The 26,905-nt window shown below is 31.4% G+C and overlaps 3 protein-coding genes across 6 annotated transcripts in view; 1 reads left to right on the top strand and 2 right to left on the bottom strand.

Moving 5' to 3' along the window:
* LOC131851747 (b(0,+)-type amino acid transporter 1-like) overlaps window positions 1-3,567 on the bottom strand; it is a 35,260-nt gene extending 31,693 nt beyond the window's left edge. Inside the window, exon 1 of the mRNA XM_059202293.1 lies at window positions 3,367-3,567. The gene's annotated coding sequence lies outside the window, so the exon portion shown is untranslated. The remainder of the gene's footprint in view (window positions 1-3,366) is intronic.
* A 1,542-nt stretch (window positions 3,568-5,109) lies between these two features.
* On the top strand, window positions 5,110-10,228 carry LOC131851791 (protein arginine N-methyltransferase 1). The gene is made up of 8 exons (XM_059202345.1): window positions 5,110-5,445; window positions 5,562-5,722; window positions 6,366-6,530; window positions 7,533-7,681; window positions 8,096-8,243; window positions 8,429-8,518; window positions 8,987-9,136; window positions 9,976-10,228. Exons 1-8 carry the CDS (start codon window positions 5,382-5,384, stop codon window positions 10,117-10,119), a joined length of 1,071 nt encoding a protein of 356 aa, XP_059058328.1. The 5' UTR covers window positions 5,110-5,381; the 3' UTR covers window positions 10,120-10,228.
* A 6,928-nt stretch (window positions 10,229-17,156) lies between these two features.
* On the bottom strand, window positions 17,157-25,105 carry LOC131851711 (uncharacterized). 4 transcript variants are annotated; one of them, XM_059202240.1, is made up of 4 exons: window positions 24,961-25,105; window positions 20,673-20,732; window positions 18,277-18,474; window positions 17,157-17,821 (listed from the first exon to the last, which is right to left on the bottom strand). In XM_059202240.1, exons 1-4 carry the CDS (start codon window positions 25,013-25,015, stop codon window positions 17,679-17,681), a joined length of 456 nt encoding a protein of 151 aa, XP_059058223.1. In that variant the 5' UTR covers window positions 25,016-25,105; the 3' UTR covers window positions 17,157-17,678. The 4 variants fall into 4 exon arrangements, with proteins under 4 accessions (XP_059058223.1, XP_059058222.1, XP_059058226.1 ...); XM_059202239.1 differs by having other exon boundaries at window positions 18,277-18,510; XM_059202243.1 differs by lacking the exon at window positions 20,673-20,732.
* Window positions 25,106-26,905: the final 1,800 nt, after the last annotated feature.

Below are 26,905 nucleotides of genomic sequence, written 5' to 3' on the forward strand. Positions count from 1 at the left end.
ACTCTGGTAACGAATTTATTAATTATATGTTTTATCACAATTTTTGTACAGACAACGTAAGATTGTTTCTTACAATCATAGATCAAAGACTATGTTAGCACAGATTATTATTATTTCTTATGTATGTTATAACATAAGGTATTTATATTATGGGTCATGTGGCCTGAATTAAGTAAAATATATAACAACGGTAGTATCTACTGCGTGGAGGTCAAGTTGGTATTGTACAAACAATGCGGTCACTAGTTAACTTAGCATCCCCTCCAGAGTAACACTTTAAACCATTAAAACTTTTGCTGTATCAAATCACGACTGAAGTACCTAGTGAATAAACATAACCAATGAGAATTAAAAAAAAAACTAATTCCCAATACTAATGTCCATCGTGAACTATCTTTTGTCAAATTAAACAGAGTTTCATTACTAGTCTACCTTGACTTTGCATAAATTCGTCTAGTACCTCTGGTTCATCTATCCGATCGCCAAGTAGCTTCCTTTAAGTTACTTGTGCTTCGGTTGAAGGGTGAGATGAGGCAGTAACGTAATAGCCCTAACTCCTTAATAACATATTAGTACTCGGGATTTGCAACTACAATAATAATTTGGTTAATTTTTGTTTCTTTATAAATGTCGTATGCTCTTGAAAAAAGATCTCTCGAGTATGAGAGACCAAGAAAAACATCTATACCCAATATTCTCTATGGTTATAATAACGATTTCCATTTTAGTCAATTTGCTACGGAACCCTAAATACGTACATCGTCTTTTATCAATGAAATGCGTAGTATGTACCTATTGTATATTTGTATGCTATTATTTAGTATATAGTACAATGTATTCACAATCAGATGCTTAAGACTCGTGTGCTTATGTTTAGCATCTTTTTACATATTGCGTTTTAAAATTTATAAATAGAATACACGTACATATAAAATAAACTGGTTGGCCGTCCGTCCGCGAGTACGGGTACATTAAAAAACCTAAACAAATGCAATACTTCGTTTGAATATAAATTGCATATGCGGCTAACAAGAAACCCTCTGTCATAAGCACAGCATGTGTTTTTCTACAAACTCGCATGTTTCGCCATTTCTTTTTGTTCGCCGTTCGATTTATTGCGAATGTTACGCGTTGGGAAATAAATAATTGTATTATCATCGTGGGACATTAATAAATCGTGTGTAATTCTGAGAATGAGCAATGATAATCGTAAATTGTAACTCGACAAATAACTCTTTTAAACTTTTTTATTTTTATGGCATTTGGAATGGCTAAGGACTTCAATGTTATCTGCTAACATACTAAGTCGAATGCCAGGTAGAATTCTCATAAAACAAAAGGATCGAACTTTGCATACATGACAATAAATGTTTGTAATAAAGTTTCAAAAATAATATTTTATTTTCCACTTTGTGTCTTTGAGAAATAAATTCAGTTTCAAGTGTAACTACTATCACTTAGTTGTGCCACTATAGTTAGTACAATCACAGATAACATAATGTTACATAGTACTATGGATGATTGATTACCCATGTATAATAACAATATAGAAGTCTCAGGGTTCTCAGAATAATAATTAAGAGAAAGAAAGAAAGAAAGCAAAGAAATCTATTGTAAATTATTAACATGAAATTTTGTATATATCTTATATGAATAATATAATTTAACTTTGGAGCTATACAAGATCTTAAAAGCGTTGTCTAAAATAAAAGTTTCTTTAACTGTGGAAATTATTCCCAAATATATTATTAATAACTTTCAAAACTCATAATTTATGTAATCAACAACGGTTGCCTAGCAACGGTAACTAAGCAACAAAAATTAATGGCGCCATGCCTTGTTTAATCAGGAATAATATAGACACACTTTCCCAATGAGATTTATGTCGACCAAGGATATTAATGAAATTGTAGTCTGTCCGTTGGGTTGAGCAGTAGAGAACACGACCGCCATGCAAAATATTTCATTCAATTTAATTAAAGTGTATCTATATACTGATTGCTCGCCCCGGATTCACCCGGGTTCTTACAACTTAATTTTGTATATATGTTAGCACAAATAATATAATGGATAGCTTATGTTACTCTGTTATAAATTGTTTAGAAAGTTTTTTTTAATTATTCCAAAATAATATGATTGTTTTTTCAAACTTTTGACACGCTCACATTTCGTCGTATATGTATACCCCGACCCCGACGTGATCTATCGTCTTCTAACGGTTTGTTATCGATGCTCCCATCACCGGAATGTTAGTCAGAAATATAAATGAACAAATTCCAGCCAGATTCGAACCTATACTAGTGTATAGTAATGTACAATGGGGTAGTAAACGACGTGTCACATCACCTTGGAATCTGTAGTATGTTTCGTATTTATTGAACACTCCCTAAAATACCTATATGCGCCTTAAAAGCGTAGTAATTATTATTAATAAAACACTGGTTAGCACTGTATTATGTAGTGGTAAGGTTCAATATCTGATGACCTTACCTTACTTTTTCTTATGACATTTTGGGGATGAAAATGGTGGCACATTTCATTCTCACTCCGTCATCAACTCATCACACAACTATAGTTACTTTTTTAATTTCATAATGGGTTTGTTGGGCTTGGCCCTAATTTACCCAATGAACTTATCAATGGCGTAAGAGCGGGCTGAACTTACTTGAAAATACCTATTCACTATTATCTTAAATCATTTTACGATTTTTTTATAGAGAAACACAAGTTTCTGTATAAAAAAATAAATTAGTTTACTTAATTGTCCATTCCTAAGTAGTGAAATGGGCCTTAAAACTAATAAATTTATGGTAAACTAGCTGATGCGTGGATAGCATTTTTAATTATTTTTGAATGACATATTTATTTACATACCCTACAAAATAATTTTTAGCTACTAGCTATAAAAATGACGATATTTCTATCTCCCCCTTTCAACATTTTTTTGGAATTATAAAGTATATGTCCTTACTTGGGGTTTAGACTATTTGTGTACCAAATTTCATTTAAATCGGTTCTATAGTTTTGTCGTGAAAGCGTGACAGACAGTTACTTTGGTATTTATAATAATATTAATAGATAGAAGATAAGATATTTACAACGCTGAAAAAGTCGAGAATTCTTAAATTTAATCGTGTTTAGATCCGACTAACAATTAAAAAAAAAGATAGTTTAAATTGTTACTCATTTTTTAATTCTTACTCGAGTAGTAACACGATCAAGAATTAAAAAAAGAAAGACAATTTAAAAGTAAATATAGCATTCCATTTTTACACTACTACATTCGCTCAGGAATTTTAAAAAATAAATGATCATTATGTATATATATATCTACCATTATATGATTACAACACATAATAAACTCACATGCAAATAGTTGTCAGGAAAAAATATGTAATCAGGAATGAAATTCCTTTGTAACGCAGAGTCACTGCACTTGGCACAATGCACTTTTGTTTATATTTTTATTATGTTAACACAATTCGCGCGTTTTCTGCGTGCCGGCCGGCCAGTCAGTTTGCGTCTGATGGCGGACAGCGTTCCGCAACGTGTGATAGTTGATATGAACATAAGCGACTGCCGACTGAACAGTATTCATGAGTAACACAATTGTAATTGTAGATAACAAGGGTTGCACGATAAGAATACAGTAAAAATTATTGACCCATGACTTAGTGGGTTCCGTAAGTATATTTGAATTTTATTGTGTAGAATGATGTGACAGAACTCCGATCATAATTACTAGAAGGATTAACTAAAGTCTTTTCAGTCTCAACTAGTTCTGCCATCTAGCAGTTCACTAAAGCGATTTCTGATTTAAGAAGATAAATAATCAGAGAATTAAACAGAGAAAGAGAAGGACATCTGTCAATCTATCACAACGCTATACTTAGTCATAATTTATTTAAATTTCAGACTTTAAAAGGAGCGGAAAAACCTGTTCATCTAATACTAGACAAATTCTATGATACTGCCTTCGGGCTTCAGTCCATTTACAACTAAGTTGACCCATTTACAGTTAGCCTATCGTGACGAATTTTACAGGAATTAAGCAAGATAATTTCCAGGTCTCCGTGAGGGTGTACCTGAAATGGTACATTTTTTTTAAGCTAGTGTGACAAACAAGCCGCCGACACCACCTGAACACCCGTCAACTGTATATAACAGCACCTCGGTCATATGTTTTTATTCTTGAGGACAAAGATGCCATGATATGGATCACGGTATAGAGGGCGCCTAGATGAGAGGTATTCTGAAGTTGCAGAAAATTTTATTACGCTATCTCACCCTCCAATCAAAATATAACTTATAAATCTAGCTGCTTGGAGGTTGATTTAGGTGAGAAAAAGTAAAAATTAGAAAAGGACGCAGACGATGTAGTTATACAAAGTCAACCATAACTCAAATTCATATTGCTAGCAGTAGCACTCTACATACATCTCATTACTATCGATCCGAGTTTGTTCAGCTATGAAGCCGAACCTTATAAAATACAACTATTATATATGAAATAATCTATTCTGACATTTGCGTCTTGGAGTGAAGCGAATATAGTTTGGAATGTTATAAACTTGTACGAAAGTTATAATATATGTATAATAGATGTATAATGTATAACGTTATAAATGATGATTGTATAGTATAACGTTCCAAACTATATTCATTGCACTGCTCATTAACATGCCCGATATTAACAAAGCGGCCAACGACCTTGCAAAATTTCAAATTTCTGCGTTGCTTTAATATAAACATTGATTTTTTTAAATTGTGTTTATATTTATTGGCTAGTTTACAAAATCGATTTCGGATCATCGATTAGTACATTCATCGACTATTATAATCAGCTACTATATCGTGTTGCAATCACTATACACAGTGTTGCCGTAATTATAAATACTTAAAACCACATGTTACTACTTAATTATCTATTTCATTTAAATAAATTGAAGATATGTATCTTATTTTGTCAGAAATCATAAAATATATATATAAGTATGAGCTTTAATAGAATTCTTAATTATTTACCGTATAACTGATTTGGCCGTTGGTACTTTTCAGCGGTGGACTTGCTCAGTCGATTAGGTATTTTTTGTTGTGGCAACTGTCAAGACCAATAAAAGGTCTTTAAATTTTTTTGCGGAAAAGCAAAATTTCGTCTTGTGCGTTTTTATTACTTTTAGGTGGTAAAACCGCTGAAAATTGTGATATTTTATTGTTATAATCTCTTATAGTGTAAGATATATTACCTTAGAAACAAATTCAAACGCTATTTCGAATACCTGAACTGTTCTTTGCTTTTCGTGACAGATCGATTCGGCTTAACGAAGTTACAGGTTATAGAAATAGATATCTGCTTTAGTTTTAACTCCTGTAATTTAAAAATGGAAAACATGGACGTCGCACAAGAAAGCTCCTCCATTACGACCACGCCTGTTGGTGAGAATGGTAAGTTTATTGACAATGTGACATTGAACTACTGATAGATCCCGGCGCTTGGGGTGTTAAAAACGTGCTCCATTGTTCTTCGATTTTTTTCTAATTTTCTTTTAAACATGTCTTAGGTCCGGACAAAAATGTTACGGCCGAGGATATGACATCCCGGGATTACTATTTTGACTCCTACGCGCATTTTGGTATCCACGAGGAAATGTTGAAAGATGAGGTTCGAACACTCACGTATAGAAATGCTATGTACCACAATAAGCATTTGTTCAAGGGCAAGGTAAGTTTGTTTTAATTTTATTCTGTACTTGGTAACCCTGGTTTCATCCACAGCTAATTATAGTATAAATTAATTTGGTATGTGGACTGCCACAGCAATTTTCATAAATCTGCCCAAAATGAGAAATTGATTTAATTACATTGATTTAATTATTAAGTACTCTAATTCTACTGCATAGTTATCATCAGAAAGCATTAAAAATATGTTTTAAAAAGTTACACAACTGATATATGTTTTTTTATTCAGCTTATTAGCAATCTGTTTATCTAGAAAGAAATGTTTTTCATGTTATTTACTCATGATCTTCAAAAGAAAAATGTATTTCTTTCAAAATTTATCCGAATTCAATAATAATTTTGGTGTAATTTGAACTTTATGTAACATATAGAAAAATAAAAAAAAAATATGCATGTGAGCGACTTCCCCTACAGTGAACTAAACCATTATTAATCCTGGCAATTTTAGTCAGAATGGGCTTGAGTGCTAATGCACTGTAACAATCCAATATTTGGTCATGTCCTTTTTCTAGTGATGAGGCAAATCTGTGAAATCAGCTCTCAGAGATGATATTGAAATCCTTCCGCTAGTTCTCTTATTATTAAAAGTCCTTTTCTCCTCTAATATTGCTGTTTATTTCCAACAGACAGTTCTGGACATTGGCTGTGGAACGGGCATCCTGTCAATGTTTGCAGCTAAGGCTGGGGCAGCTAAAGTTATTGCTATTGAGTGTTCTAACATTGTAGACTATGCACGCAAGATCATAGAAGCTAATAGACTTGACGAAATCATTGAAATTGTTAAAGGCAAAGTGAGTAATATATTTAAAAAAGAAATCCTTCATACTTGTGAATGGGTGCTGTTTGTTTGGGACTAGTCTGTTCGGGTTGCGAACACTAATTAGATTTTTTGTTTTTTACAATAGCATATGCTGGCAGTCACTCTATTCTCCCAAATTTGAATTTGTTTGTTGTTTTACTGTAAACATGTTCAACATTTATTTGAAAAGAATATGAGCCGAGTTTCTTGTTAGTTCTTCTTGTCTCAAAATAATTCCGAACTGGTGGTAGATTTGATATATCATAAGTGTTTGTAGTAGACCTACATGAATAAAGACATTTTGAATTTGAAATAATTAAAAAAAATCATTCATACAAATTTAGACTTGTCTAAAGTCGTCACCATGCATACCTCTGTCTCTACTACTTCAGCTGCTATTTTGTAAGCTGTTTCTGTAGAAGTGTGAGATAGGATAGTGAAATTATAATAATAATAACCCAGGACAATTCACACAACACCTTGTAGACACCAAGCTAAGCAGAGCTTGTGTAATGGGTGCTAGAAGACTGATATAAATACTTAGATTAATTTTTATACATAGAAAACACCCAGACTAATACAAACAGCCATACTGATGAATTCAAATGATTGTACCATGCAAGGAATTGAACCTGTGAATAGTGAAATTATAGGGCATGATACCTTAGTCTCCTGTATAGGCAATACATGAGCAGCTTACTTATTTCAGCCACCAAGTTGCTTCATAATCTGTTTCAGTAGAATGTTGAGGTATGACAGTGAAATTACAGGGTATGGCACCTCATTCCTCTGGAATATAGCTACTCTGAATACCAGGGGCGTCACAAGATGTCATGTCTGTAGTTCATGACCTATGGTAGTAAACCTTTGAAATTGCATAAAAAACATCCTACATGAAGTTGGTACAGGCAATATTAACTGTTGATGGTTGTTTACCATTCTGTTTTAAGAAATTAAGGAACTATTCAAAACTCTATTAAATCTTCTGTATTAGGTGGAGGAAGTAGAATTACCAGTAGAAAAAGTGGATATTATAATTTCGGAGTGGATGGGCTACTGCCTCTTCTATGAGAGCATGCTGGATACTGTCCTGTACGCCAGAGATAAGTGGCTCAAACCTGATGGCATGCTGTTCCCTGACAGGTAAAACACCACAATTACTCTTCAAATAGTTGTAGATTAAAAAATGTAACATTTGGTTTCAAAGAAAATTTAAATTATTATAATTTAACTCAGTTTGCTTAAGGCTGCCTTGAAAACATTGCTTTCAGCAATAAGGCCGCCATATTACAATTATACCTGTGTTTTTTAATATTAATTTATAAAATTTGGAATATTTTACTGTATGTTACAAATAAAGTATATTCTATCTATCTAAACCTTGTAAGACTTGTCCATTGTTTTTAGATATTGTTTAACAATTGAATTACAGATTATAAAAATTGTAATTTAGATCTACTAATTTTTTATATATATCAAAAATTTGTAGTGAATTGTATCTGTGTATAGTATTTTTTTTAATTAATGAAGTACCAAACATTTAATATAATTTTTTAGATGCACCTTGTTTATCTGTGGCATCGAAGATCGCCAGTACAAGGATGAGAAAATCAACTGGTGGGATGATGTGTATGGTTTTGATATGTCCTCCATCAGGAAAGTGGCCATCTCGGAGCCTCTCGTAGATGTTGTTGATGCTAAACAGGTTTGTATATATTTCTAATTTGTTTATATACAATACAAATCCGGGATATGGTATTTGTTAATATTATCGATCATAGATCACTGCTTTGCTAAAACAATCAAATAATAAATTTTATATTTCATTTATCTAATTTATTATTATAGCTACACAAAGAGGGTAATTAATGTTTTTAAACACTGTTTCAGGTGGTGACGAATTCTTGTTTATTGAAGGAAATAGATCTGTATACTGTTAAGAAAGAAGATCTCAACTTTGAATCCAAGTTCCATTTACAGGTATTTTGTTGCTTTAAAAATTATTTTTTAGCTTTGTTTATACTTTTTACATTCATTCATATTATATTTATTAATGTAACTTAAAATTAGGAGATATATTCGGTAGACTTGGGTAATTATTCAATAGATTATTATATTATTTTTAGTTAATTTATTTTCTTATTTTTTAGTTAAGTTATTCTGCTGCCATTAGCATGTGCGAGACCACAATTATTTAGTGCTGAAACCTTACCACCGCTACCGGAAGTGTTATGACCTTCTCCATTAGTGAACTAATTTCGACCGTAATTGGATCTACATCCCTCCATCTTCTTCTATCATAAATGTGCGAAATTTGATACTGCTCCATCCGCGTAATTTTCGTAAAATGGCATACAGTTTTTGCTTGACGTATTAATATATGAACTCGGATTTGACACGCTTCCGCGTGTCTAGATGCATGTATAATTGTAATATGTATTGTGGCAGGTACGTCGTAACGACTTCATTCAGGCTCTAGTGACATTTTTCAATGTTGAGTTCACTAAGTCCCACAAGCGACTCGGATTCAGTACGGCACCCGAGGCGCCTTATACTCATTGGAAACAGACAGTCTTCTATTTTGACGAATACATGACCGTAAGTATTATTAGTATAAATAATCTTAATAATATTATAAACGTAAAAGTTTGTGAGTATGGATGGATGGATGTTTGTTACTCTTTCACGCAAAAACGGATTCTACTATGACTTCGACAGTAATATAGCTTATACAAAATAATAATACGTAGGCTATAATTTATAAAGATATTATCTAAATTGGGCGAAATATAATGATAAATGTCAAGTGTGATGCAGACGAAATTACGCAGGTTAGCTAGTATTGAATAAAATAATGAAAATTTAAAATAAAACAAATAATCATTATACTATGCATTAGTTAACAGTTACACAAGCATCTCGTCTGATTTCGATCTCTACAGCAGCATATTACTAAGTTGTGAATTGAATAGAACTATACGAAATTTATGTCTTACTATGAACTCTTTTACTGTCATACTTTTTTTATTAGCTTGTTTTCAATTAGCTGCTGCAAAATATAGTGGCTCGAAATTTGTTATTTTTTATCATATCACCCATTGTCAACTTAATTTTAATTTAGAAGCCAAGGAGCAAAAAGAGCCCTTGTATGCGATTATGTACATCCGTCTGTCATCTGATGTTATCTATTTCATATTTGTAACTGTAGTTTTAGATATATAACCAACTATGGTTCAATAGTAAAAAAGACAAAAAAAATATATTGATATTGGTGTCAACTTTTAAAGAGCATGATGATGATGGAAGATCGTGGAAAGTGGCAAGAACTCCACCGACAAGCGTGGCTTTCAAATTATGAATGAATGAGAAAACCTATGAGAAGTGGGTTCGAAATATAAAAAGTGTATTGATTTTAATGTTTACGATAAAATCCACAGGTTAAAAAGGGAGAGGAGATCACCGGTACGTTCTCAATGCGTCAGAACGCGCGCAACAACCGCGATCTCGATTTCGAAATCGAAATCGACTTCAAGGGCGAGTTATGCCAAGTTCTGGAGAAGAATCACTATCGGATGCGTTGAAACGTTAGTAGTGTTATGCCAGTTTGTCCTACAAATGTGAACGAAGGTAGATTTAAGTTTTATGCTATTGCAAATTCGAGATGTCTGTTGCCAAATCCGTACATTAAATAGATTGAGGATATGTTATCCAATCCACATCTTATATATGAAATTCTCGTATCACAATATTAGTTGCCATACTCTTCTGAAATGGTTTGACCGATTTTTATGAGATTATATATTCAGTAGATCTGAGAATCGGCTATCTATTTTTCATACCCCTAAGTGATATGACCCCTATATGATATCCACCCCTAACATTTATTTTTTTGGTCAATTTTTTATGTAATAAAGTGACATTAAAAATACATATAACCCCAAATGTTCATCCTTCTAGTACCAAAAATCAATATTAGTACTTTAATTTATAGTCAGCTAATATACTTGTAAAATCGTTTGTCTGACTATTACCAAGCAGTAGGTACTACTAGTGAAATTTTTGAATATAAGATTATTTTATAAAGTAAGGATTTTTGGAAATATCTACATAATAACAGCATGCAAAGTTGCAACAATAATATAATAATATTTTTATTGCATCCAATTAGTTATAAAACATTAAAAAGATAGTACCCAGTGGTGTTCTTGAAACTGCAACGAACTTAATTGCCTAAATATAAATCGTGAAACCTTTTATTCATTGGCAATGAGATGGATGTATGTATGAAGTTGTAAACTGTTTTAGTATACAAGAAAGTAATTACTTTCTTTAAATATAATACACTAACTCTTCTAAATATGTCAATCATCTAATAAATATGTATTAGCTATGGAAATATTTGGTTGTTTACACTTTATAGTTTTCATTTGAAAGTGGCAAAACATAATATCTAATAGATTTGTACGTTCTATTTTAGTTTTTATAACTAAGGAGATTAGGTATTTATTCACTTGCAATAGATATATCAGACTTATATGTACTAACTCGAATTTGGAGTCTTGTTTTGGGCAGTGGGCTCATTATAATAGATTTCTATTATGTATTTTATAAATTACTTATTAGTAATTTACGCTGGTTTATGTTTTTGAATTTTTAGATCTTTTTTTTGAAGATGGTATTGGATTATGGCAACAGCATCTCTCTTATCTAATATCTCTTGTGATCACAGTATCCGAAACGGTATAATCGGAATTGGCTGTAATAAGAGTAGAAGCTATTATTACAATATAGCTATTTGTTTTTTTTTGTATATGGCAAGTTTTGTAAACAATTATGGCATGCTTTTCTTTTTTTTTTGTAATCGTTTGAATATCGGATATGTTTTGGAATAATTCTGTGAAAAGGACAGGCCTAAATTGTATACAAAATATGCTATATCTGAAAACAATGATTGCTAGCTTCTTGTTTTACTAGTTGGTGAGCTCTTAGTCACATTTTCGACTTATTGAATTATAATGTCGATATTTGAATATCCATTTCTATATTAAAATGGAATGTTGTACCATAAACTAAAATTAAAGTATTATAACAAATTTCTCGTATTCCTGTACACAACGTGATTTTAGGTACGGTCGGCAAAAAAGTGATGATTAATAAATATGTTGTTGCTATTTAATGTCATATTAGTACAAAATTGTTTTATGTTTAGCGACCAAATAAATTAATTTAGTTATTATAATTAAATATATGTCAGATACATTGCAAGCGTAGATACACCGCAAAAATATGACAATTGAGCATATTACATTTACATTACATTTACTCATTATACAAGTGTGTGAATAGTGATTATTCTCTAGCTTGTATATGACCTTAATTTTTTACCAACAATCATGGAAAATATCCGAATCGTGGAAGACAAACAATCAAAGCAAATTAAAAATATATTTTTTTCCTTACAGTCTAGGTATATGCAGTTTCAATTGAAAATCACTGGCAAGAAACTCAACTTTATTTCTTCTTTTTAAAAGCCAGTTTATTTCCATTGTATACTTATATAGGTGTTTATGTCTAACATTAAACGAAATCTCTTGTGCATGAACAACTATTGCCAACTGTACCGTAGCCTGCATCTGAACCCCCAGAGCTGTTTTTTTATATATCAACAATAACCAAATTATTGGTTAATTTATTTCTCTAACTACTAATATTATTAGGTTTTGTTTTTATACATATACACTGTAATGTGATAAAGCTCATGATAGCGTGTTTTAGCATTATAAATGCATTAATTTAAGTACTATTTAGGATTAGTCATGCATGGTCGTCATGTATGTTGATGCTGATTCATTTATACTCGTTTTTTTCGAGATATATAACTTTTTTGCCGACCGTACGTACTTTATAAGGGCAAAAGTAATCAGTTAAAAGGTTCGATTCGAAAACTAATAGCTGAAACCATAGATCATAAACATCAGAAAGTATACTTTTCTTCAATTTTTGAATTCGAAGTGAGTTGTATATTTTCGAAACTGCCTGTCCAAGAATTAACTCGAAAGTTCGATTTTTTTTAATAAATATAATTAAATGTGTTCCTAGTGTTTTTACTTGAAATTAATAGCAATTCTACGTGTATTAAGTCACCAAATGTTTTCAAAAAAGACGCATAATTGTCAAGTAGAAAAATGCAACGCATGTATTTATTGAAGACAATATTAATGAATTCGTGTCACATTAATATTATCTTCTGTGTCGCTTACATTTTGTTTTCAACTTATATTGTTCACGTCGCAATTTTCATTTGATTTTATTCATTGTATCTTACCACTGTAATAACGGTAATGGCGCCATACACGGGGCGATTAACATGGCGTGTATGGTAATGTTCAATAACCGCATTATACGGATTGTTTATAAATAATTAATCGTCGCATGTGTGGACCGCTTTATTTAAAAAAATTACTTGGACCAAATAAGGTCGCATTTGTTCCAAGTAACGATAATATAATACTGACGCCCGTATTGCCTAATTTTTTTATTAAATTCAAATATAAGTTAAATATGTGACGCATTGCATGACTAAGATGGAATTCTCAAATTTGTATTAAACCGCCTTTGAGTATCGCGATCTGGATTGTGTGCGGTATGTGTATATCGCCAGTTCATTGTGTTATGAATGTGTATCTTCTGCTAACGTGATAAGGGTTAGAATCGATTAATTTTCAAATTATGAATTGACTAGGAGTCAGAATTATACAGAGTTCATAAGTGACACGTCTGTATGGACGGCACAGTGTGTACTGTGTCGTCGTAACGCTATTGTTTATGTAATCACTTGCACTGGGAAGCGTGTAACTCAGTTCTTACTATGAAAGTTTGTGCAGACTTTATCTTCTAGTAATTTACCTAATTTGCTGATTTGACATTTGATCCGCAAACATCATATGCCAGATATTATGAATGAATATCATTTAGTATTAACTTCAAGGTTGAAATTATGATCAATTTGTTATCTAACATATATAATGCTTGAAATATGTACATATGTTAATAATGGAACCCACTCAAAAATATTCTGAATCTACCTCTAAAATTCTAGACATAAGTTTCAAAGAAAAATTGGCTAACCTATTTCTAAAATTATAGATATTTTAGATACTCGAGTAAAGTTATTAAGGGCGAGCACAATAGATCTATGTAGGTCGCAGTGTTACAGGTCTTAACACCTGACAATAGCCCAAAATCAGCAATAAAAAAAACGTTTTAGAGAGAATTAATTTTAGAGAAGGTTAATTTCGAAACGATCCCATCATGATAATGTCAATGGGTTTTATCTCCAAAATATGAAAATTTTAGAGATAGGTTTAGAGATATTTTAGAATCGCTTGTTTGTGGCGTTGATTGATATACTGTGAATTATATATGTGCTGATAACACAATTTTGTCATACATTTGAAATGGAATTATTTATTATATGTAACTGATTTGGATTCAATAGTCTGAGCTCTGGTTGCGTTTACGTCAGTACAAGGTTACTCTGTATTATTTATTTTACGTCATTGTAGGCTACGAAAAGATAAATTGTTAAGATATTTGGATTGGTCTTTGTTTTTTGTGAATTTAATCGTTGCAAAGCACTGGCGAAGAATTCATTTATGATATTAGTCAGTATACAATGTACTTAAAATTACAAAATATTCCCAATTTGAGATTTTTTGTAAAAGTAACATAGATTAATATTATTGGAAATAGAAATAGCGTTTATTCTAATAAAGTTGAAATAAGCAGTTCTGAATTGTCATATAATTTTTATTCTACCACTCAATCGGTAAGCAGGCTCATTACAAAAAGGCGAGAGAAACTTGCGTGTTTCCCTTTTAAAGAAATGTTTTTCAGCATTACATGTTTAAGCTTTTGTTCGGATGTAAACTGCTAAATAGCTGAATTCACAATAGTAAATAAATAGTTATTTGAGTAACAAAATAAATCATTATAATGATCAGAGCAGACCAGTCCCTACAAGCAGCACCCGTTGTTGAGCTCAGACTATACATTATTATAAAACTTTGAGAATAAAATTTTACAATACCTTATTAAACATTAATAAAATTTCGTATTAAAATAGAAATAGACTGCAGTATTTTCTCTTACAAATAGACTCCCTAATTTAAGCATTATACATTGTTCTAGAATGTTCTATATAATTGTTTGTTTAGCAAAAAACAAATGTGTAAAATTGTGATTCTGTATTTGTATCCAAAGCCTAGAATCTTAATAGATTCACTGTTTTCTACAATGTAGTGAGAGATGTGTGTAAATGTGTAATTACGAATAATTCGTGGTGCATAAATGACTTAAGAAAAGCTCGTTGTTTTTTTTTACAATGTGTATTTTTCCCTACGTACTTACTTAAGTAGACTTTTATGAAGTTGTCTGCGTAAATAGAATAGAATAGAAAATCATTTATTCATATGAATTTACACTGAAGCACTTTTGAATAGTCATTACATTTTTTTAATTACCGTTCCGTTTATCATACGGAAAGCTATCTCATTACAAGAAAAGCAAGAAACTTGTGTGTTGCGCTTTTTACATTTTTAAGTTGAAGGGTGTGAATACAAACACCAACTAACCTAATTCAATGAAATATTCTAATAGAGAAAATATTAAATATACAACCAAATGGTTGAGTAACTAAATAAGAGTTAATCAATCGTAGTGATTACAGCAGATCGTGTACCTCAGCCTCAACTATTTTAGCCGCCAATCAGCTTGCTTCGGGAAATCTTTTTCCGGTGAAGGGTGATAAAGGCATTGTTATTTATACTTATCTATCACCATAGAGCTAAAAATATAAATGACAAAGTTTATGGTGTTGTCAAGCGTCGAATTCACGTTATGGGTGTAAATCAGGGTAGTAAACCACTAGGCAGTATCGGTAAAAATAACAAAGTAAAGGACAAGTGTACGAATTGTCAGTGAACATGTTTGTTATTGAAATTAGATTTTTGTCCACTTGTTCTTCTGTCATTGTGTCAGGCCTTGACGTTGGACGTGTACATGGTCGCTTGTCCGCGTCTATATTGATGTACTTCAAATGCCTATTTTTATAATGTCGTTTAATAATACAATATATATTAAGTCGTTTGTTAGCGTGGAAATTTTGCTCATACTCCAAACTAGCCTACAGAGTTTCATATGACGGTCTCGGTGGTCTAGCAGTTTAGCACACTGTCTAATTTCCGATGGTCGCGGGTTCGATTCCTCGCACAGCACAAACATTTATATTCATGAGTATGATTGTATCGATCTGGGTGTTTTCTATGTATAATATGTATGTATTTACGGAAAAATGTAACTATTTATTTATATTAGTTAACTTATAGCACCCATAACGCGAGGCTCCAGCTAGCTTAACTTGGGTCCAGATGGCGATGAGTGAATTGTCCTGAGATTATTATTATCTAGTTCTGTTTATTTCTCTTATCTGTTACAGCGGCCGAGCAGGTTGCTTGATTCAATTGGAATTATAAGATAGCTCCATCCTCTATTTTTATTTATTTATTTATATAACTTCAATGCATATAACTTCAATATCAAAATAAAAAGTAATATAATAGAAATAGTACAAAGTAACCGCCTCACGGCATTTTCTACCAGTCAACCACAGGTTATGTAGAGAAAAATTGTAGGCGGTGCAAATATAATCAATAAGAAAAACAATCTCATAAAAAGTATATACCTACTACATGGGAACACATAATACATATAATTGCTTAATATATATATATATATATATATAAATATAAATAAAATATATCTATAATTCCAATGCCAAATAAATTACCCTTAGTCTACAGAATTATAACGCACAAAGAAATCACGGGCGTCGCATGATGATGTAAAACTGCTCATGTACGTATAGACGACTGTTGCCACTTACCATAAGGTGACCCGCCAGTTTGTCATTCCAGTTGCATAAAAGGATCTATTATAAAGAGAAGATTATAATGAAACGCCCAAATAACGTTACGTTATATTTTACTAATATTATTATTATGTTTGGTCGTATTTAATAATTCTAAAAACTAGTAAGGCATTCCTCTCTGTACTTAAATAGTAGTTACAGTCTGACCAAAACATATGCTTGTTAGAAGCATCCAACAATTCTGATTAAGTACTTATCGTTGATTCGTTTGTTTATGTTTAATTATTTTGCTGGCTGTTTTCGCGACTTCGTTCGCGAGGAATTTAACTTTATTTTTCTAAAATAAAAATAGCCTATGTTACTCCTAATTACATTAGCTACCTGGTAAAAAAAGTCCCGTCAAAATCAGTCCTGTCATTTCAGAGATTAGCCGGAACAAACAGACAGACAGACAGACACAAAAATTATAAAAAAAATGTTATTTTCGTGAATGTGCCGTATATTTTATTATATTCATAAGCATGTAGTAAAAATCGATTTATCACCATCACTAGAATCAAATCTACACATATAAATAAAATTGGAGTGTCTGTTTGTAATTATTTCAATATTACAAACAGACACTCCAATTTTATTTATATGTGTAGATTTGATTCTAGTGATGGTGATAAATTGATCTGACTTCATTCTCACCGTATATTTTAAATTCTATAACATAATGTTTCTTCCCCAAAGATGTTTGCGTATAACACTTTATTGTGAGGAGAAGATGATAGCAATGTGTGCTAATGACACCTTTGTTAGCTATGTACTGTCAGTTTGACCTCCACGTGGTTCTCCCTGGAAACCATTGCCATAAATTCCTGGTAAATTTGTCACGATGGGCTAGCCTCCATCGTGCCTTACCAGCGTAAGCGTTTAGCGCAGATAAGTGCACCATACCATTAAAATTCATAAAAAAACTTTATTGTACAGTAAAAAAAAGGATAGATTTTAAGAAGATAATTAGCATAGAAATAATAGCAAATGTATCTCAATTATTTATTATACTTAATGATTTTATTATTTTCTCTAACTTTAACTACCTTTTTCTTACATGAACGAAAGTGGCGTCCCCTAGTTAAATCTCATATACTTTTGGTCAGACTTTAAATTTAAATACTATTCGATACATCACTAATGAAACCTCAGATAAAATTAGAAATTTAGTTATTATGCGGCGATCGCGACAGGTTGAATTTGGCCGCCATCTTTGTACAGGTCCACGCAGCAGCAGTTTGAGATGAGGTAGTGTTCGTCACACGTGTTCGCGTACAGGAATTTGCAGTTCGTTTTGTAGCAATAAGGTGAGTTAACTGTGAAGAGAAAGATTGTCACTCAAAATTTATCAATAAAACAAGGGAAATAAAACTAATCGTTGGTAAATTCTGGAAGCGGTTCTCTAATGCTATATTTGAGATGAAATTAGAAAAAAAAATTAATTCAAATATATACAGAGTAATATACATTTCATGTCAAGTATTGCTTTTTTTTTGTTTTATTTATCCTTAATGGAAAGGTCAAAGAGTCTAAGCCTATAGCCTCAAGTGTTGCTGTCACTATGACGTTGACAATTTATAATGTTTCTGTCAAGAATTCAATTTATATATATTATTATACCTACGCTAGAAGATATCATGGAAAACTGAAAATAATTAAAATATAAAAATGATGAAATTCTATAAGAATAAATAAAAGTAAAAGTTTTAAAAATTATTCTGACTACCCCATCTAGGATAACTCTCGTGATGGTATATAGTAACATACTTACATCCATTTCCACAACAGCAGGCATCATGGGCCTGCTTCTTCGAACAATAGCTGTACACCGACGAATCGCATAGAGGGCAGCCCGGGTGCGCCCCCGGAGGTCCTTGCAGCCCTTGGTTGGGGTAGTACCCTGGATTGCCCCCGTACCCCGGCCCGCTCGGGTACGGATAGTGTCCAGGTTGGTAGTGACCGTAGCCTCCTAATAAATAGTGGAGTATATCGCTTAATCCGAAACCTGTTGATGAACGGTAGGTTAAGCGATGGTATGATGGTTAGTAATGAATGACACGAATTATATGAATATGACACCAATGATGGATGACTTTATAACATATATATACTTCCCAATTTGTTCCATTATACCTATATTTTATTTATAAAAAACTTAAGTTGCCATGAATGCTAGCTCTTTCGAGTGGTATTTCCATTGAACATTAGCACTGTAATGCCACCTTCAGCAAGAGCTGAGTGGAGGCTATTTCAGCTTATAGCACATGTTTATGATATGAAAGCTAAATAATAAATATAAATAATAAAATAAATGGTTATTATTAATATGTGATTGAGGCATGAATGACAATAAGTAGGTTTTGCGTCGGGCAATGAATTAGGAAAATGGCTGACTTTTGGCGCGAACTGAATGGAAACATTACAATTTTGAATATGGTCGATTCAGATCTAAATATTATAGAAATGTGTGGTAAAAAAGACAAAGTAGCTAACTTTGTCTTTTTGTCTAGTTTGGGTAATAGTTTCAATCGAGTTGATTATAATAATGAAAAATCGATTAAATTCTATTAAAAAGGAAACTTTGTACGTCTTTACATGTGACACTTTATATTACAGAAACTAAGTACTAATTCCTAATAATAATATTTTTTTGAAATATGAAAAAGTTTTAAATACTGTTGGCCCAGTAATGAAAGTAATAGAATATAAAAATATGCCTATTTTCTTTGTCTATACAGCTATTCTGAGTAAGTATACACTGCATTTTTATACGAGATCTGTATCTCGATTTCATTTTTATTGTATAACAAATACAAATACATGAAAACCTGTATGTAATACATCCGCGTACTTTATTACTATTAATTACAATATGTTTTGTTTATCTCAAACAAATTTAAATAATTATCTATTGTTATTAACAGTGAGAAAAAGATGAGAATCTGATTTCGTTCTGTGCATTCCGGTTTAGGTAGCTAATTATGTTATTTCAGTCCAGTTCTATCAAAGATGACCCCGTGAAGGCATCATTATACCGATTTAGGTAATTACTGAGAATTATTTAATTTCATTAAACGACTTCGTTACATGTCACCTTGACCTCATGTGTTTTCCTGGTTAGTACACCATTAATTAGTTAAAAATGACACATTATAATAGTAAAATATGACGTTATTATTATACTTAAAATCATCAATTGTTTAGTTTTTCTTACAGTTTTTTAAACCAACGGTCCTCGTACATTACCATTAACAGACGCAGGGCTCGTACCGATAAATCCGTTCGATTTGACATTGGTTGCAACAATTTGGAAAAGTGCCATCGAACGGCGTCGTAGAAATGGGCCGTCTGGATTGAACCTGATTATGTGAGGCCAGATTAATATACCTTACCACCTACAATTACACAAGCTGACGACCTGTTGTTAACTTTAGTGACATGCTCATTATTTTGGCCTCTTAGAAAAGGTGTGCAAATATTTCTTATGGATGATATTGAATAGTACATATTTCTGGAACTCTAGCGTTAAGTACACATTATTAATTTAGTTAATCGGATCTTAACAGGAATAATTTGTGCTATGATAATAAATTTTTAGGTACTATGTTGTACATTGTCTACATTAGCTGTGGTCACAAAACACGACTACTGCAACATAGTTGAAACATCGAGAGAGGTATATACCTTTATTTGCCATAAAATGATACGTGTTAACTTACGTTTAATATAATAATAATGATATTGAACTATATAACCTGATCGTGTCAAGTATGATATGATATTGAATGATACCTAAAACTCATAATATAAACTACATATGTTATGGTGTTTAATGATAACCTGCCCACGTCAGGTATGCTGTGATATTGAATAATAACCTGTCTATATCGTTATTCTAGGATAGTGAATGATAACCTGCCTATGACAAATATGTTAGGATATTGAATGATAACCTGTCGATGTTAAGTATGATAGGATATTGAACAATAATCTTCCCATGTCATGTCATGTGTTTGTTAGGATATTTAATGATAACCTGTCGATGTTAAGTATGATAGGATATTGAACAATAATCTTCCCATGTCATGTCATGTGTTTGTTAGGATATTGAATGATGACCTGAGACCATATATAGAATGTTATGATAATTGGATCATATGGTGTTACCATTAAATTCACTGCCGCCAACTTTGTTTCTGCTCAAATCGTAGTTTGTCGGTGCTTCTCCTATTTAAGTAGAGATACATTTAAATTACATATATATTATATATTGTAATTATTGCTACAAATTATTAATATCTGTTAAATTTTTCCACACACAATCACATTGACGAATCACCTTTCATCAATGGTATTCCCAAACCGATGCGATATTGAAACTGTAATACCTAATTGACTATGTACTAATATTTTTTAAAACCATCCAAGTCGCCAATGTAATAATTGAAACACCTCTTGCTCGGAACACGTTTATTGGCCGACAATGGTTGATCATCTTACAAAAAGTATAATACTAGTACAACTGCCTACTTATGACAATTATATAAACTAGCTTATTTTAACCATATGTGCGGGTGCTCATGGGCGACGGTAATCAATTACCATCAGGTGAACCGTAACTACATATAATCGTTCCGTCCTTTGCTATAAAAAAACTGTATTTATCTACCTTTACCTGCTTAATATAAAAGGAAAACAAACGTAGCACCCCCGGACTAAAGTCATATAATTTCTATATTATGATAAATTACTAGCTGACCCGGCAAATGTTATTTTACCACATAAGTTAATCAGTTATGCAGTACCGTTGACAGTAGAAAATTATTATAGTGATATTATTAATTAATATCACTATAATAATTTTCTATCGCGATATTATCGCGATTAAAAATAATAATTTCGCGATTAAGTAGAAGAGTGTAATTTTAAGGATTTAAAAAAAATAAATTTTGTCCAATAAATAAATAAATAGATAAATAAGAAATTTAATTGTATTTTTGATATACATGACTATACATTCATTTGATATACATATTTTTTTTTTATATACATCATATACATTTTGTGAAAAGTTGTTAATTTGAAATTACAAACAGACACTTTAATTTTACTTATTTTTATAGATTTGTATAGGTTAGTAGTTATTAGTACCTACGACCTAGGTAGTCGTATTTACCTATACAAATAAATAATATTAAACTGATAACATTAACAGATAGTTTAGATACGGTACCTTAAAAATAATAATAGATTAATTATTTACCATAGAGAAATCACTCTGTCTCTACGCGATTCAATTGCAGGCTGCCCATTGAGACCTTTGTTATGCCAACAAAATAATTCAACTACTTATATATAAACGAGATAATTTGACTGTCAATCAAGCGAACTGATTCCCCTATTGTTTTTCTGTGCGCATTTGAAACCGTGACGTGAAATAACTGTAGATGATAGACAGAAATGATCCACTTTCCTTATAATAATTAATGTTATAACGGTAACTTTGAAGCGAAGTCAGCTCTAAATTGCACGTTCATATTAGGATTGTGGTTTTTATTAAGGACTCTTTTAATAAACATATGAATGGGTTACGTTTCCATTTTAGAATTAACAACATGTTAGCATTGTGTAAATTTACAACCCACACAGAAAGTAACAGATTTGGAAATAAACTACACGAAGCAGGCAGTTCTTATTTACAACCGAATTTAAGAATACATAATTTAAATCGTAGGAGGTGTTCATTTTCGATTTTTATTCCGTTTTTTATTTGTAATGCGTCTAATTTCTGTAAATTAGAACAAATTTTCACTAAAACTGTAAATTATCAGTTTATTTTTATGCGTAGAGTTTATTGTCACATGGGTTTCTATTTTTTTTTCATTATTTTCATTTTCTTAAATGCTTCTGTTAAATTTTATTCGGCAACTAGGTAATAGACATATTGGTTTCTCGATCTAACTACAATTGTTTTTTTTTAATAAGTTTTACTCATCATATACGTTTTTTTTTTAATTAAATAATAATGAAAACATTTAACATACAACAAATACTTCAAATTTCTAGTGTTTTATAATTGTACAATATATATTTTTTTAATATTACAGCGGCAATCTGATTGTAAGCGGTTACCGTAGCCTATGGTCGCCTGAAACACTAGGAGTGTCACGTGCATGTTGCCGACCTTATATACCCTTCTTGAAAAAAATCATAGAGAAAATCTCGGAACTTTCTTCATTCCACAATTAAAGTGTTTCATGTTTTTTATTTTATTTTAGCAACATAGTGATTCCAATACTAACGATTGAAGTTCCAGTTGGATAATCGAATGGAATTTAATCGATAGGTGATTAATATTTGAGATGTTCTAGTAGCATCGTAGAGAAATTGATATCGTCATGCATTCTCTACCGTACAAACACTGAACATCACTCTCTAATATCTAGACAATATATAAAAACTAATATGTAATAAACATAGCTGTATGTGTTTGTGTTTTTTCTTCATAAATTGTTTGACGGCTTTGGTGGTCTAGCGGTTTAGCACACTGCCTTATTTTCGATGGTCGCAAGTTCGTTTCTTCGCACGGTGCAAACATTTGTATTCATGAGTATAATAGTTTGTATATTGTTATTTTCTACGTTTTTACATTGTGGGTAAATTTATAAATGTCATTAGATATATAGGATAGTATTACACCGTGTTCGTTAAATTTTGTTCATAAGTAAACGTTGAATCAGAAACCGTGTTTTATTTAATGTATGTATTAAAAAAAATTATTTAATGTATGTATTAAAAAAACTCATAACACAAGCCCTGCTTATCTTGGGACTAAATGGCGCTATGTGAAATTCCAGGGTTATTTTTACTATTATATTATTGTTCAACGAAGACGAGTACGAAAAATTATGACGATCCTAATGAAATTTTGATGAATATTATCTACCGAAAATACAAAACGAATGACTAGATACTGAGTGACTGCAAAGATCATTATCTTATTTTACGATGTCCATCTTGTTTTTGCGAATTAAAGAATAATTAAAAAAAAAACAATTTATATGAATCACTTTGTTTGTCATGTAACTATGGGAGTAAACGGATACACAGTTTATTTACGCCAGTCTACTTGTTTTTATACCTATACCATAATTATTAACCACATATTTTATGGACCAGACTGGCCATATCATTATTTGTCACTTATTAAACACTAGCTGACCCCGTGACTTTGTATTTGTGTAATTTTTTTCATTAAGTAATAACAAAACTTTGAAATAAACCTTGTCATAATATATTAGTGAAAATCGCACCCAAATTGATAGTGCCAATTGAGATTCTTTCCCACAGATTCACACACAAAAATTTATAGACGAGTCCTAACTTAAATAAAAATGATTTATATAATAAACTAGTTGATATGTGAAATCCGTTCCGCTATCAAATAAATAATGAGTCAAAATTCAATTAGTATACAATAGAAAAATAAACAAAACTATAATAATCGAAAACATTTACTTCGTTTCGATATTACATTTCAATATTTTTAATGTAATTGAATTAAATTAATTCATCACTATTGCTATCCAGTTACTTAATTTTTTTTAAAAGAAAACAACGACTATCTTTTTTAATTAATATGACGTCTACAAGTGAAGATTGAATTAAAAGAAATTTAAAAGTATTTCGTAATAAAATAGCCATAGTACACTGATTTAAGCATTTGAATGGCTCTTAAGTAATTTTTTTAATGAACATACTCACATCATATTAATTTTAATAATAAATTACTTATATTTATTACAAAACTGATCCTACTAAAGATTTATGTGATGAAAATGAGGGAGTGTTCTACTCCCTCATTTTCAGACGATTATGAATTCGATTCCCTCAAAATACAAACAATTGTATTCAGCATAATTATATTTCTATTGGCCGAGTTTCATAAGAATTGCTTTAGGAGTTTATGCTGAACAATAATTGTAAAGCGAGATTTTTATAATATAATAATGTATAGTATAAATATAGCTAGTATAGTACATAGCTAATATATGCTATATTTATACTATATATTTACCATAACCGCGACATCCTCAACATGGAATATATATTTTTTTTATAAAAATAGCCTAAATTACCAAAATGCCTGAATTAACCTTTTTGACTACTAGCAAATGTTATTAACTATCTACGAGTGAAAATCCTGTCAAAATCGATCCAACCGTGTCAGATACAAACGTTTTTTAATAACTTTTTTTTAAATGTTTTTTTTATATAAATTTATAAACTTTATGCAAAGTGAAAAACTGTTAATATTATATAATATACTATATAATTTCAAATTATAAACAGACTCTCAACTTTAAAGACCCTTATATATATAGATAAAAAATATTTGTGAACAAAATCATTAATATATTTTTATATACTACTTAGTATCTAAGTTGTAACTTACCGTATGCACCGGCAACAGAGGTAGCGATAATTACAAATATTATTTTCATATCCATTACTTAAGTTTCGTATACACAATATTTGTTACACTGTCGGTGTGTATGTTTGCACGCAACTCGTTAACTGTCTCGCGGTGGCGAAGATCGAGGATCGAATATTAAGTTGAATATATCTGCAAGCCTTAGATATATGTGGATATACCGGTACAGTCAGTTACAGAAGTGATTTCTATACAGATACTTGATATCTTGAATCCCTAATAATATTTGATGACCTCGGTGGTTTAGCCGTCACACCGTCTTACTTTTGATTCGGATTCGATTCCTTGCATGATACAAACATGTAGGGTAGGGGATTGTTAATAATGTGAATAATCACGTTTTGTGCAACGCACCATGTCAGTTCCCCCTGGAAACCGTTGTGATAAATTCGTGGTGAATTTGCCACGACGCGCTACAGCACTCGTTCACGAGTATCACTCACAAGCCAACCATCACTACCATCGGCCATATTTTAATAACCCGGCCCACCACGCTGCCATATGTCTGGACATTTTAGTGAGCGTGACATACACATATTTTAATACTATTATTAATTACACCGCGGATTAATCCCCTACAAAATGAACATTAGTTTTAAAAACACTTTAATACACTTCACTTCGCAAGTGTACTTCAAGTGCACACTATTACTGGTCCATGACACTATGAGTGCGCCTAGTTGTCCTTAGGCCACTCTTTATGGGACCCGCTCTATACACTAGAACTTATTAATTACTCTGTTTATATTTTACTAGCTTTTGCCCGCGGCTTTGCTCGCGTTAATTACTTCACATAGGGGTGGAATTTATCAAAATCCTTTCTTAGGAGATGCCTACGTCATAGTAGCTTTATGCATGCAAAGTCTCAGCCCGATCGGTTTAAAATTGACAAAGTTTCATCCCCTATTTTATCCCTTTGGGGGTAGAATTAATCAAAATCACTTATCGGATACGTCATAACATCTACCTGTATGCCAAATTTCAAATGTTAGATCACTATATTATTATATATATGAACTGAGATTCGCACGACTAAATGTTATTATTATAAATGAACTGAGTTAATAAACTGAGTTTCTTGTCAGTTCTACTCATCTCCAAGTAATTCCGAACTGACGGTAGATTTGATATATCATAAGAGTCTGTAATAGACCTACGTGATAAAGATATCTTGAATTTGAATTTGAACTTTATAACAATTTGACTTCGATAGATATGTTTTTTTATTTATTTATTTACGTACGATGGTACTGACGCATCAAAAATGGACAAAATGCCCTAAATTAATAAAGAAATGTAGTTGTTTCGTATTAAAGTACACAAAACAAATATTGAAGGAGAAAAATGTAGTTTTATTTTATACTAGCCACCTGTCCCGTCTTTGCACGGATGTATTACAAATCTTTGAATTTCTCGGCTTGTTCTGTACTATAACACACATGTATATATACATATAAATAAAATTGGAATGTCTGTTTGTAATATTGAAATAACCGTTTTTACTACATGCATATGAATATAAATACGGTACATACACTAAAATAACATTTTTTACAATTTTTGTCTGTCTATCTATCTGTCTGTTTGTTCCGGCTAATGGGATCGATTTTGACGGGACTTTTTTTTTTAGCTGATGAATAAAAATTTTGTTAGAAGAATAAAGTTAAATTCCACGCGGACAGAGTCACGAGTACAGCTAGTTATACATATAAACCTTCCTCTTGAATCACTATCTATTGCTGAAAAGTGCATTAAAATCCGTTGCATAATTTAAAAGATATTAACGAACAGACAGTTGCGGCGACTTTGTTTTATACTATGTGAAGATTACTTTATTTTAAGTCATATATTAGTACGAATCTAACTATAACTGTTTTATTAATTCTTATTTAACACGGCATATTTT

This window comes from Achroia grisella, unplaced genomic scaffold, assembly GCF_030625045.1.
Source record: "Achroia grisella isolate CSIRO2021 unplaced genomic scaffold, CSIRO_AGI_Agris_v1 utg807, whole genome shotgun sequence".
NCBI classification, from domain to species: Eukaryota; Metazoa; Arthropoda; class Insecta; order Lepidoptera; family Pyralidae; genus Achroia; species Achroia grisella.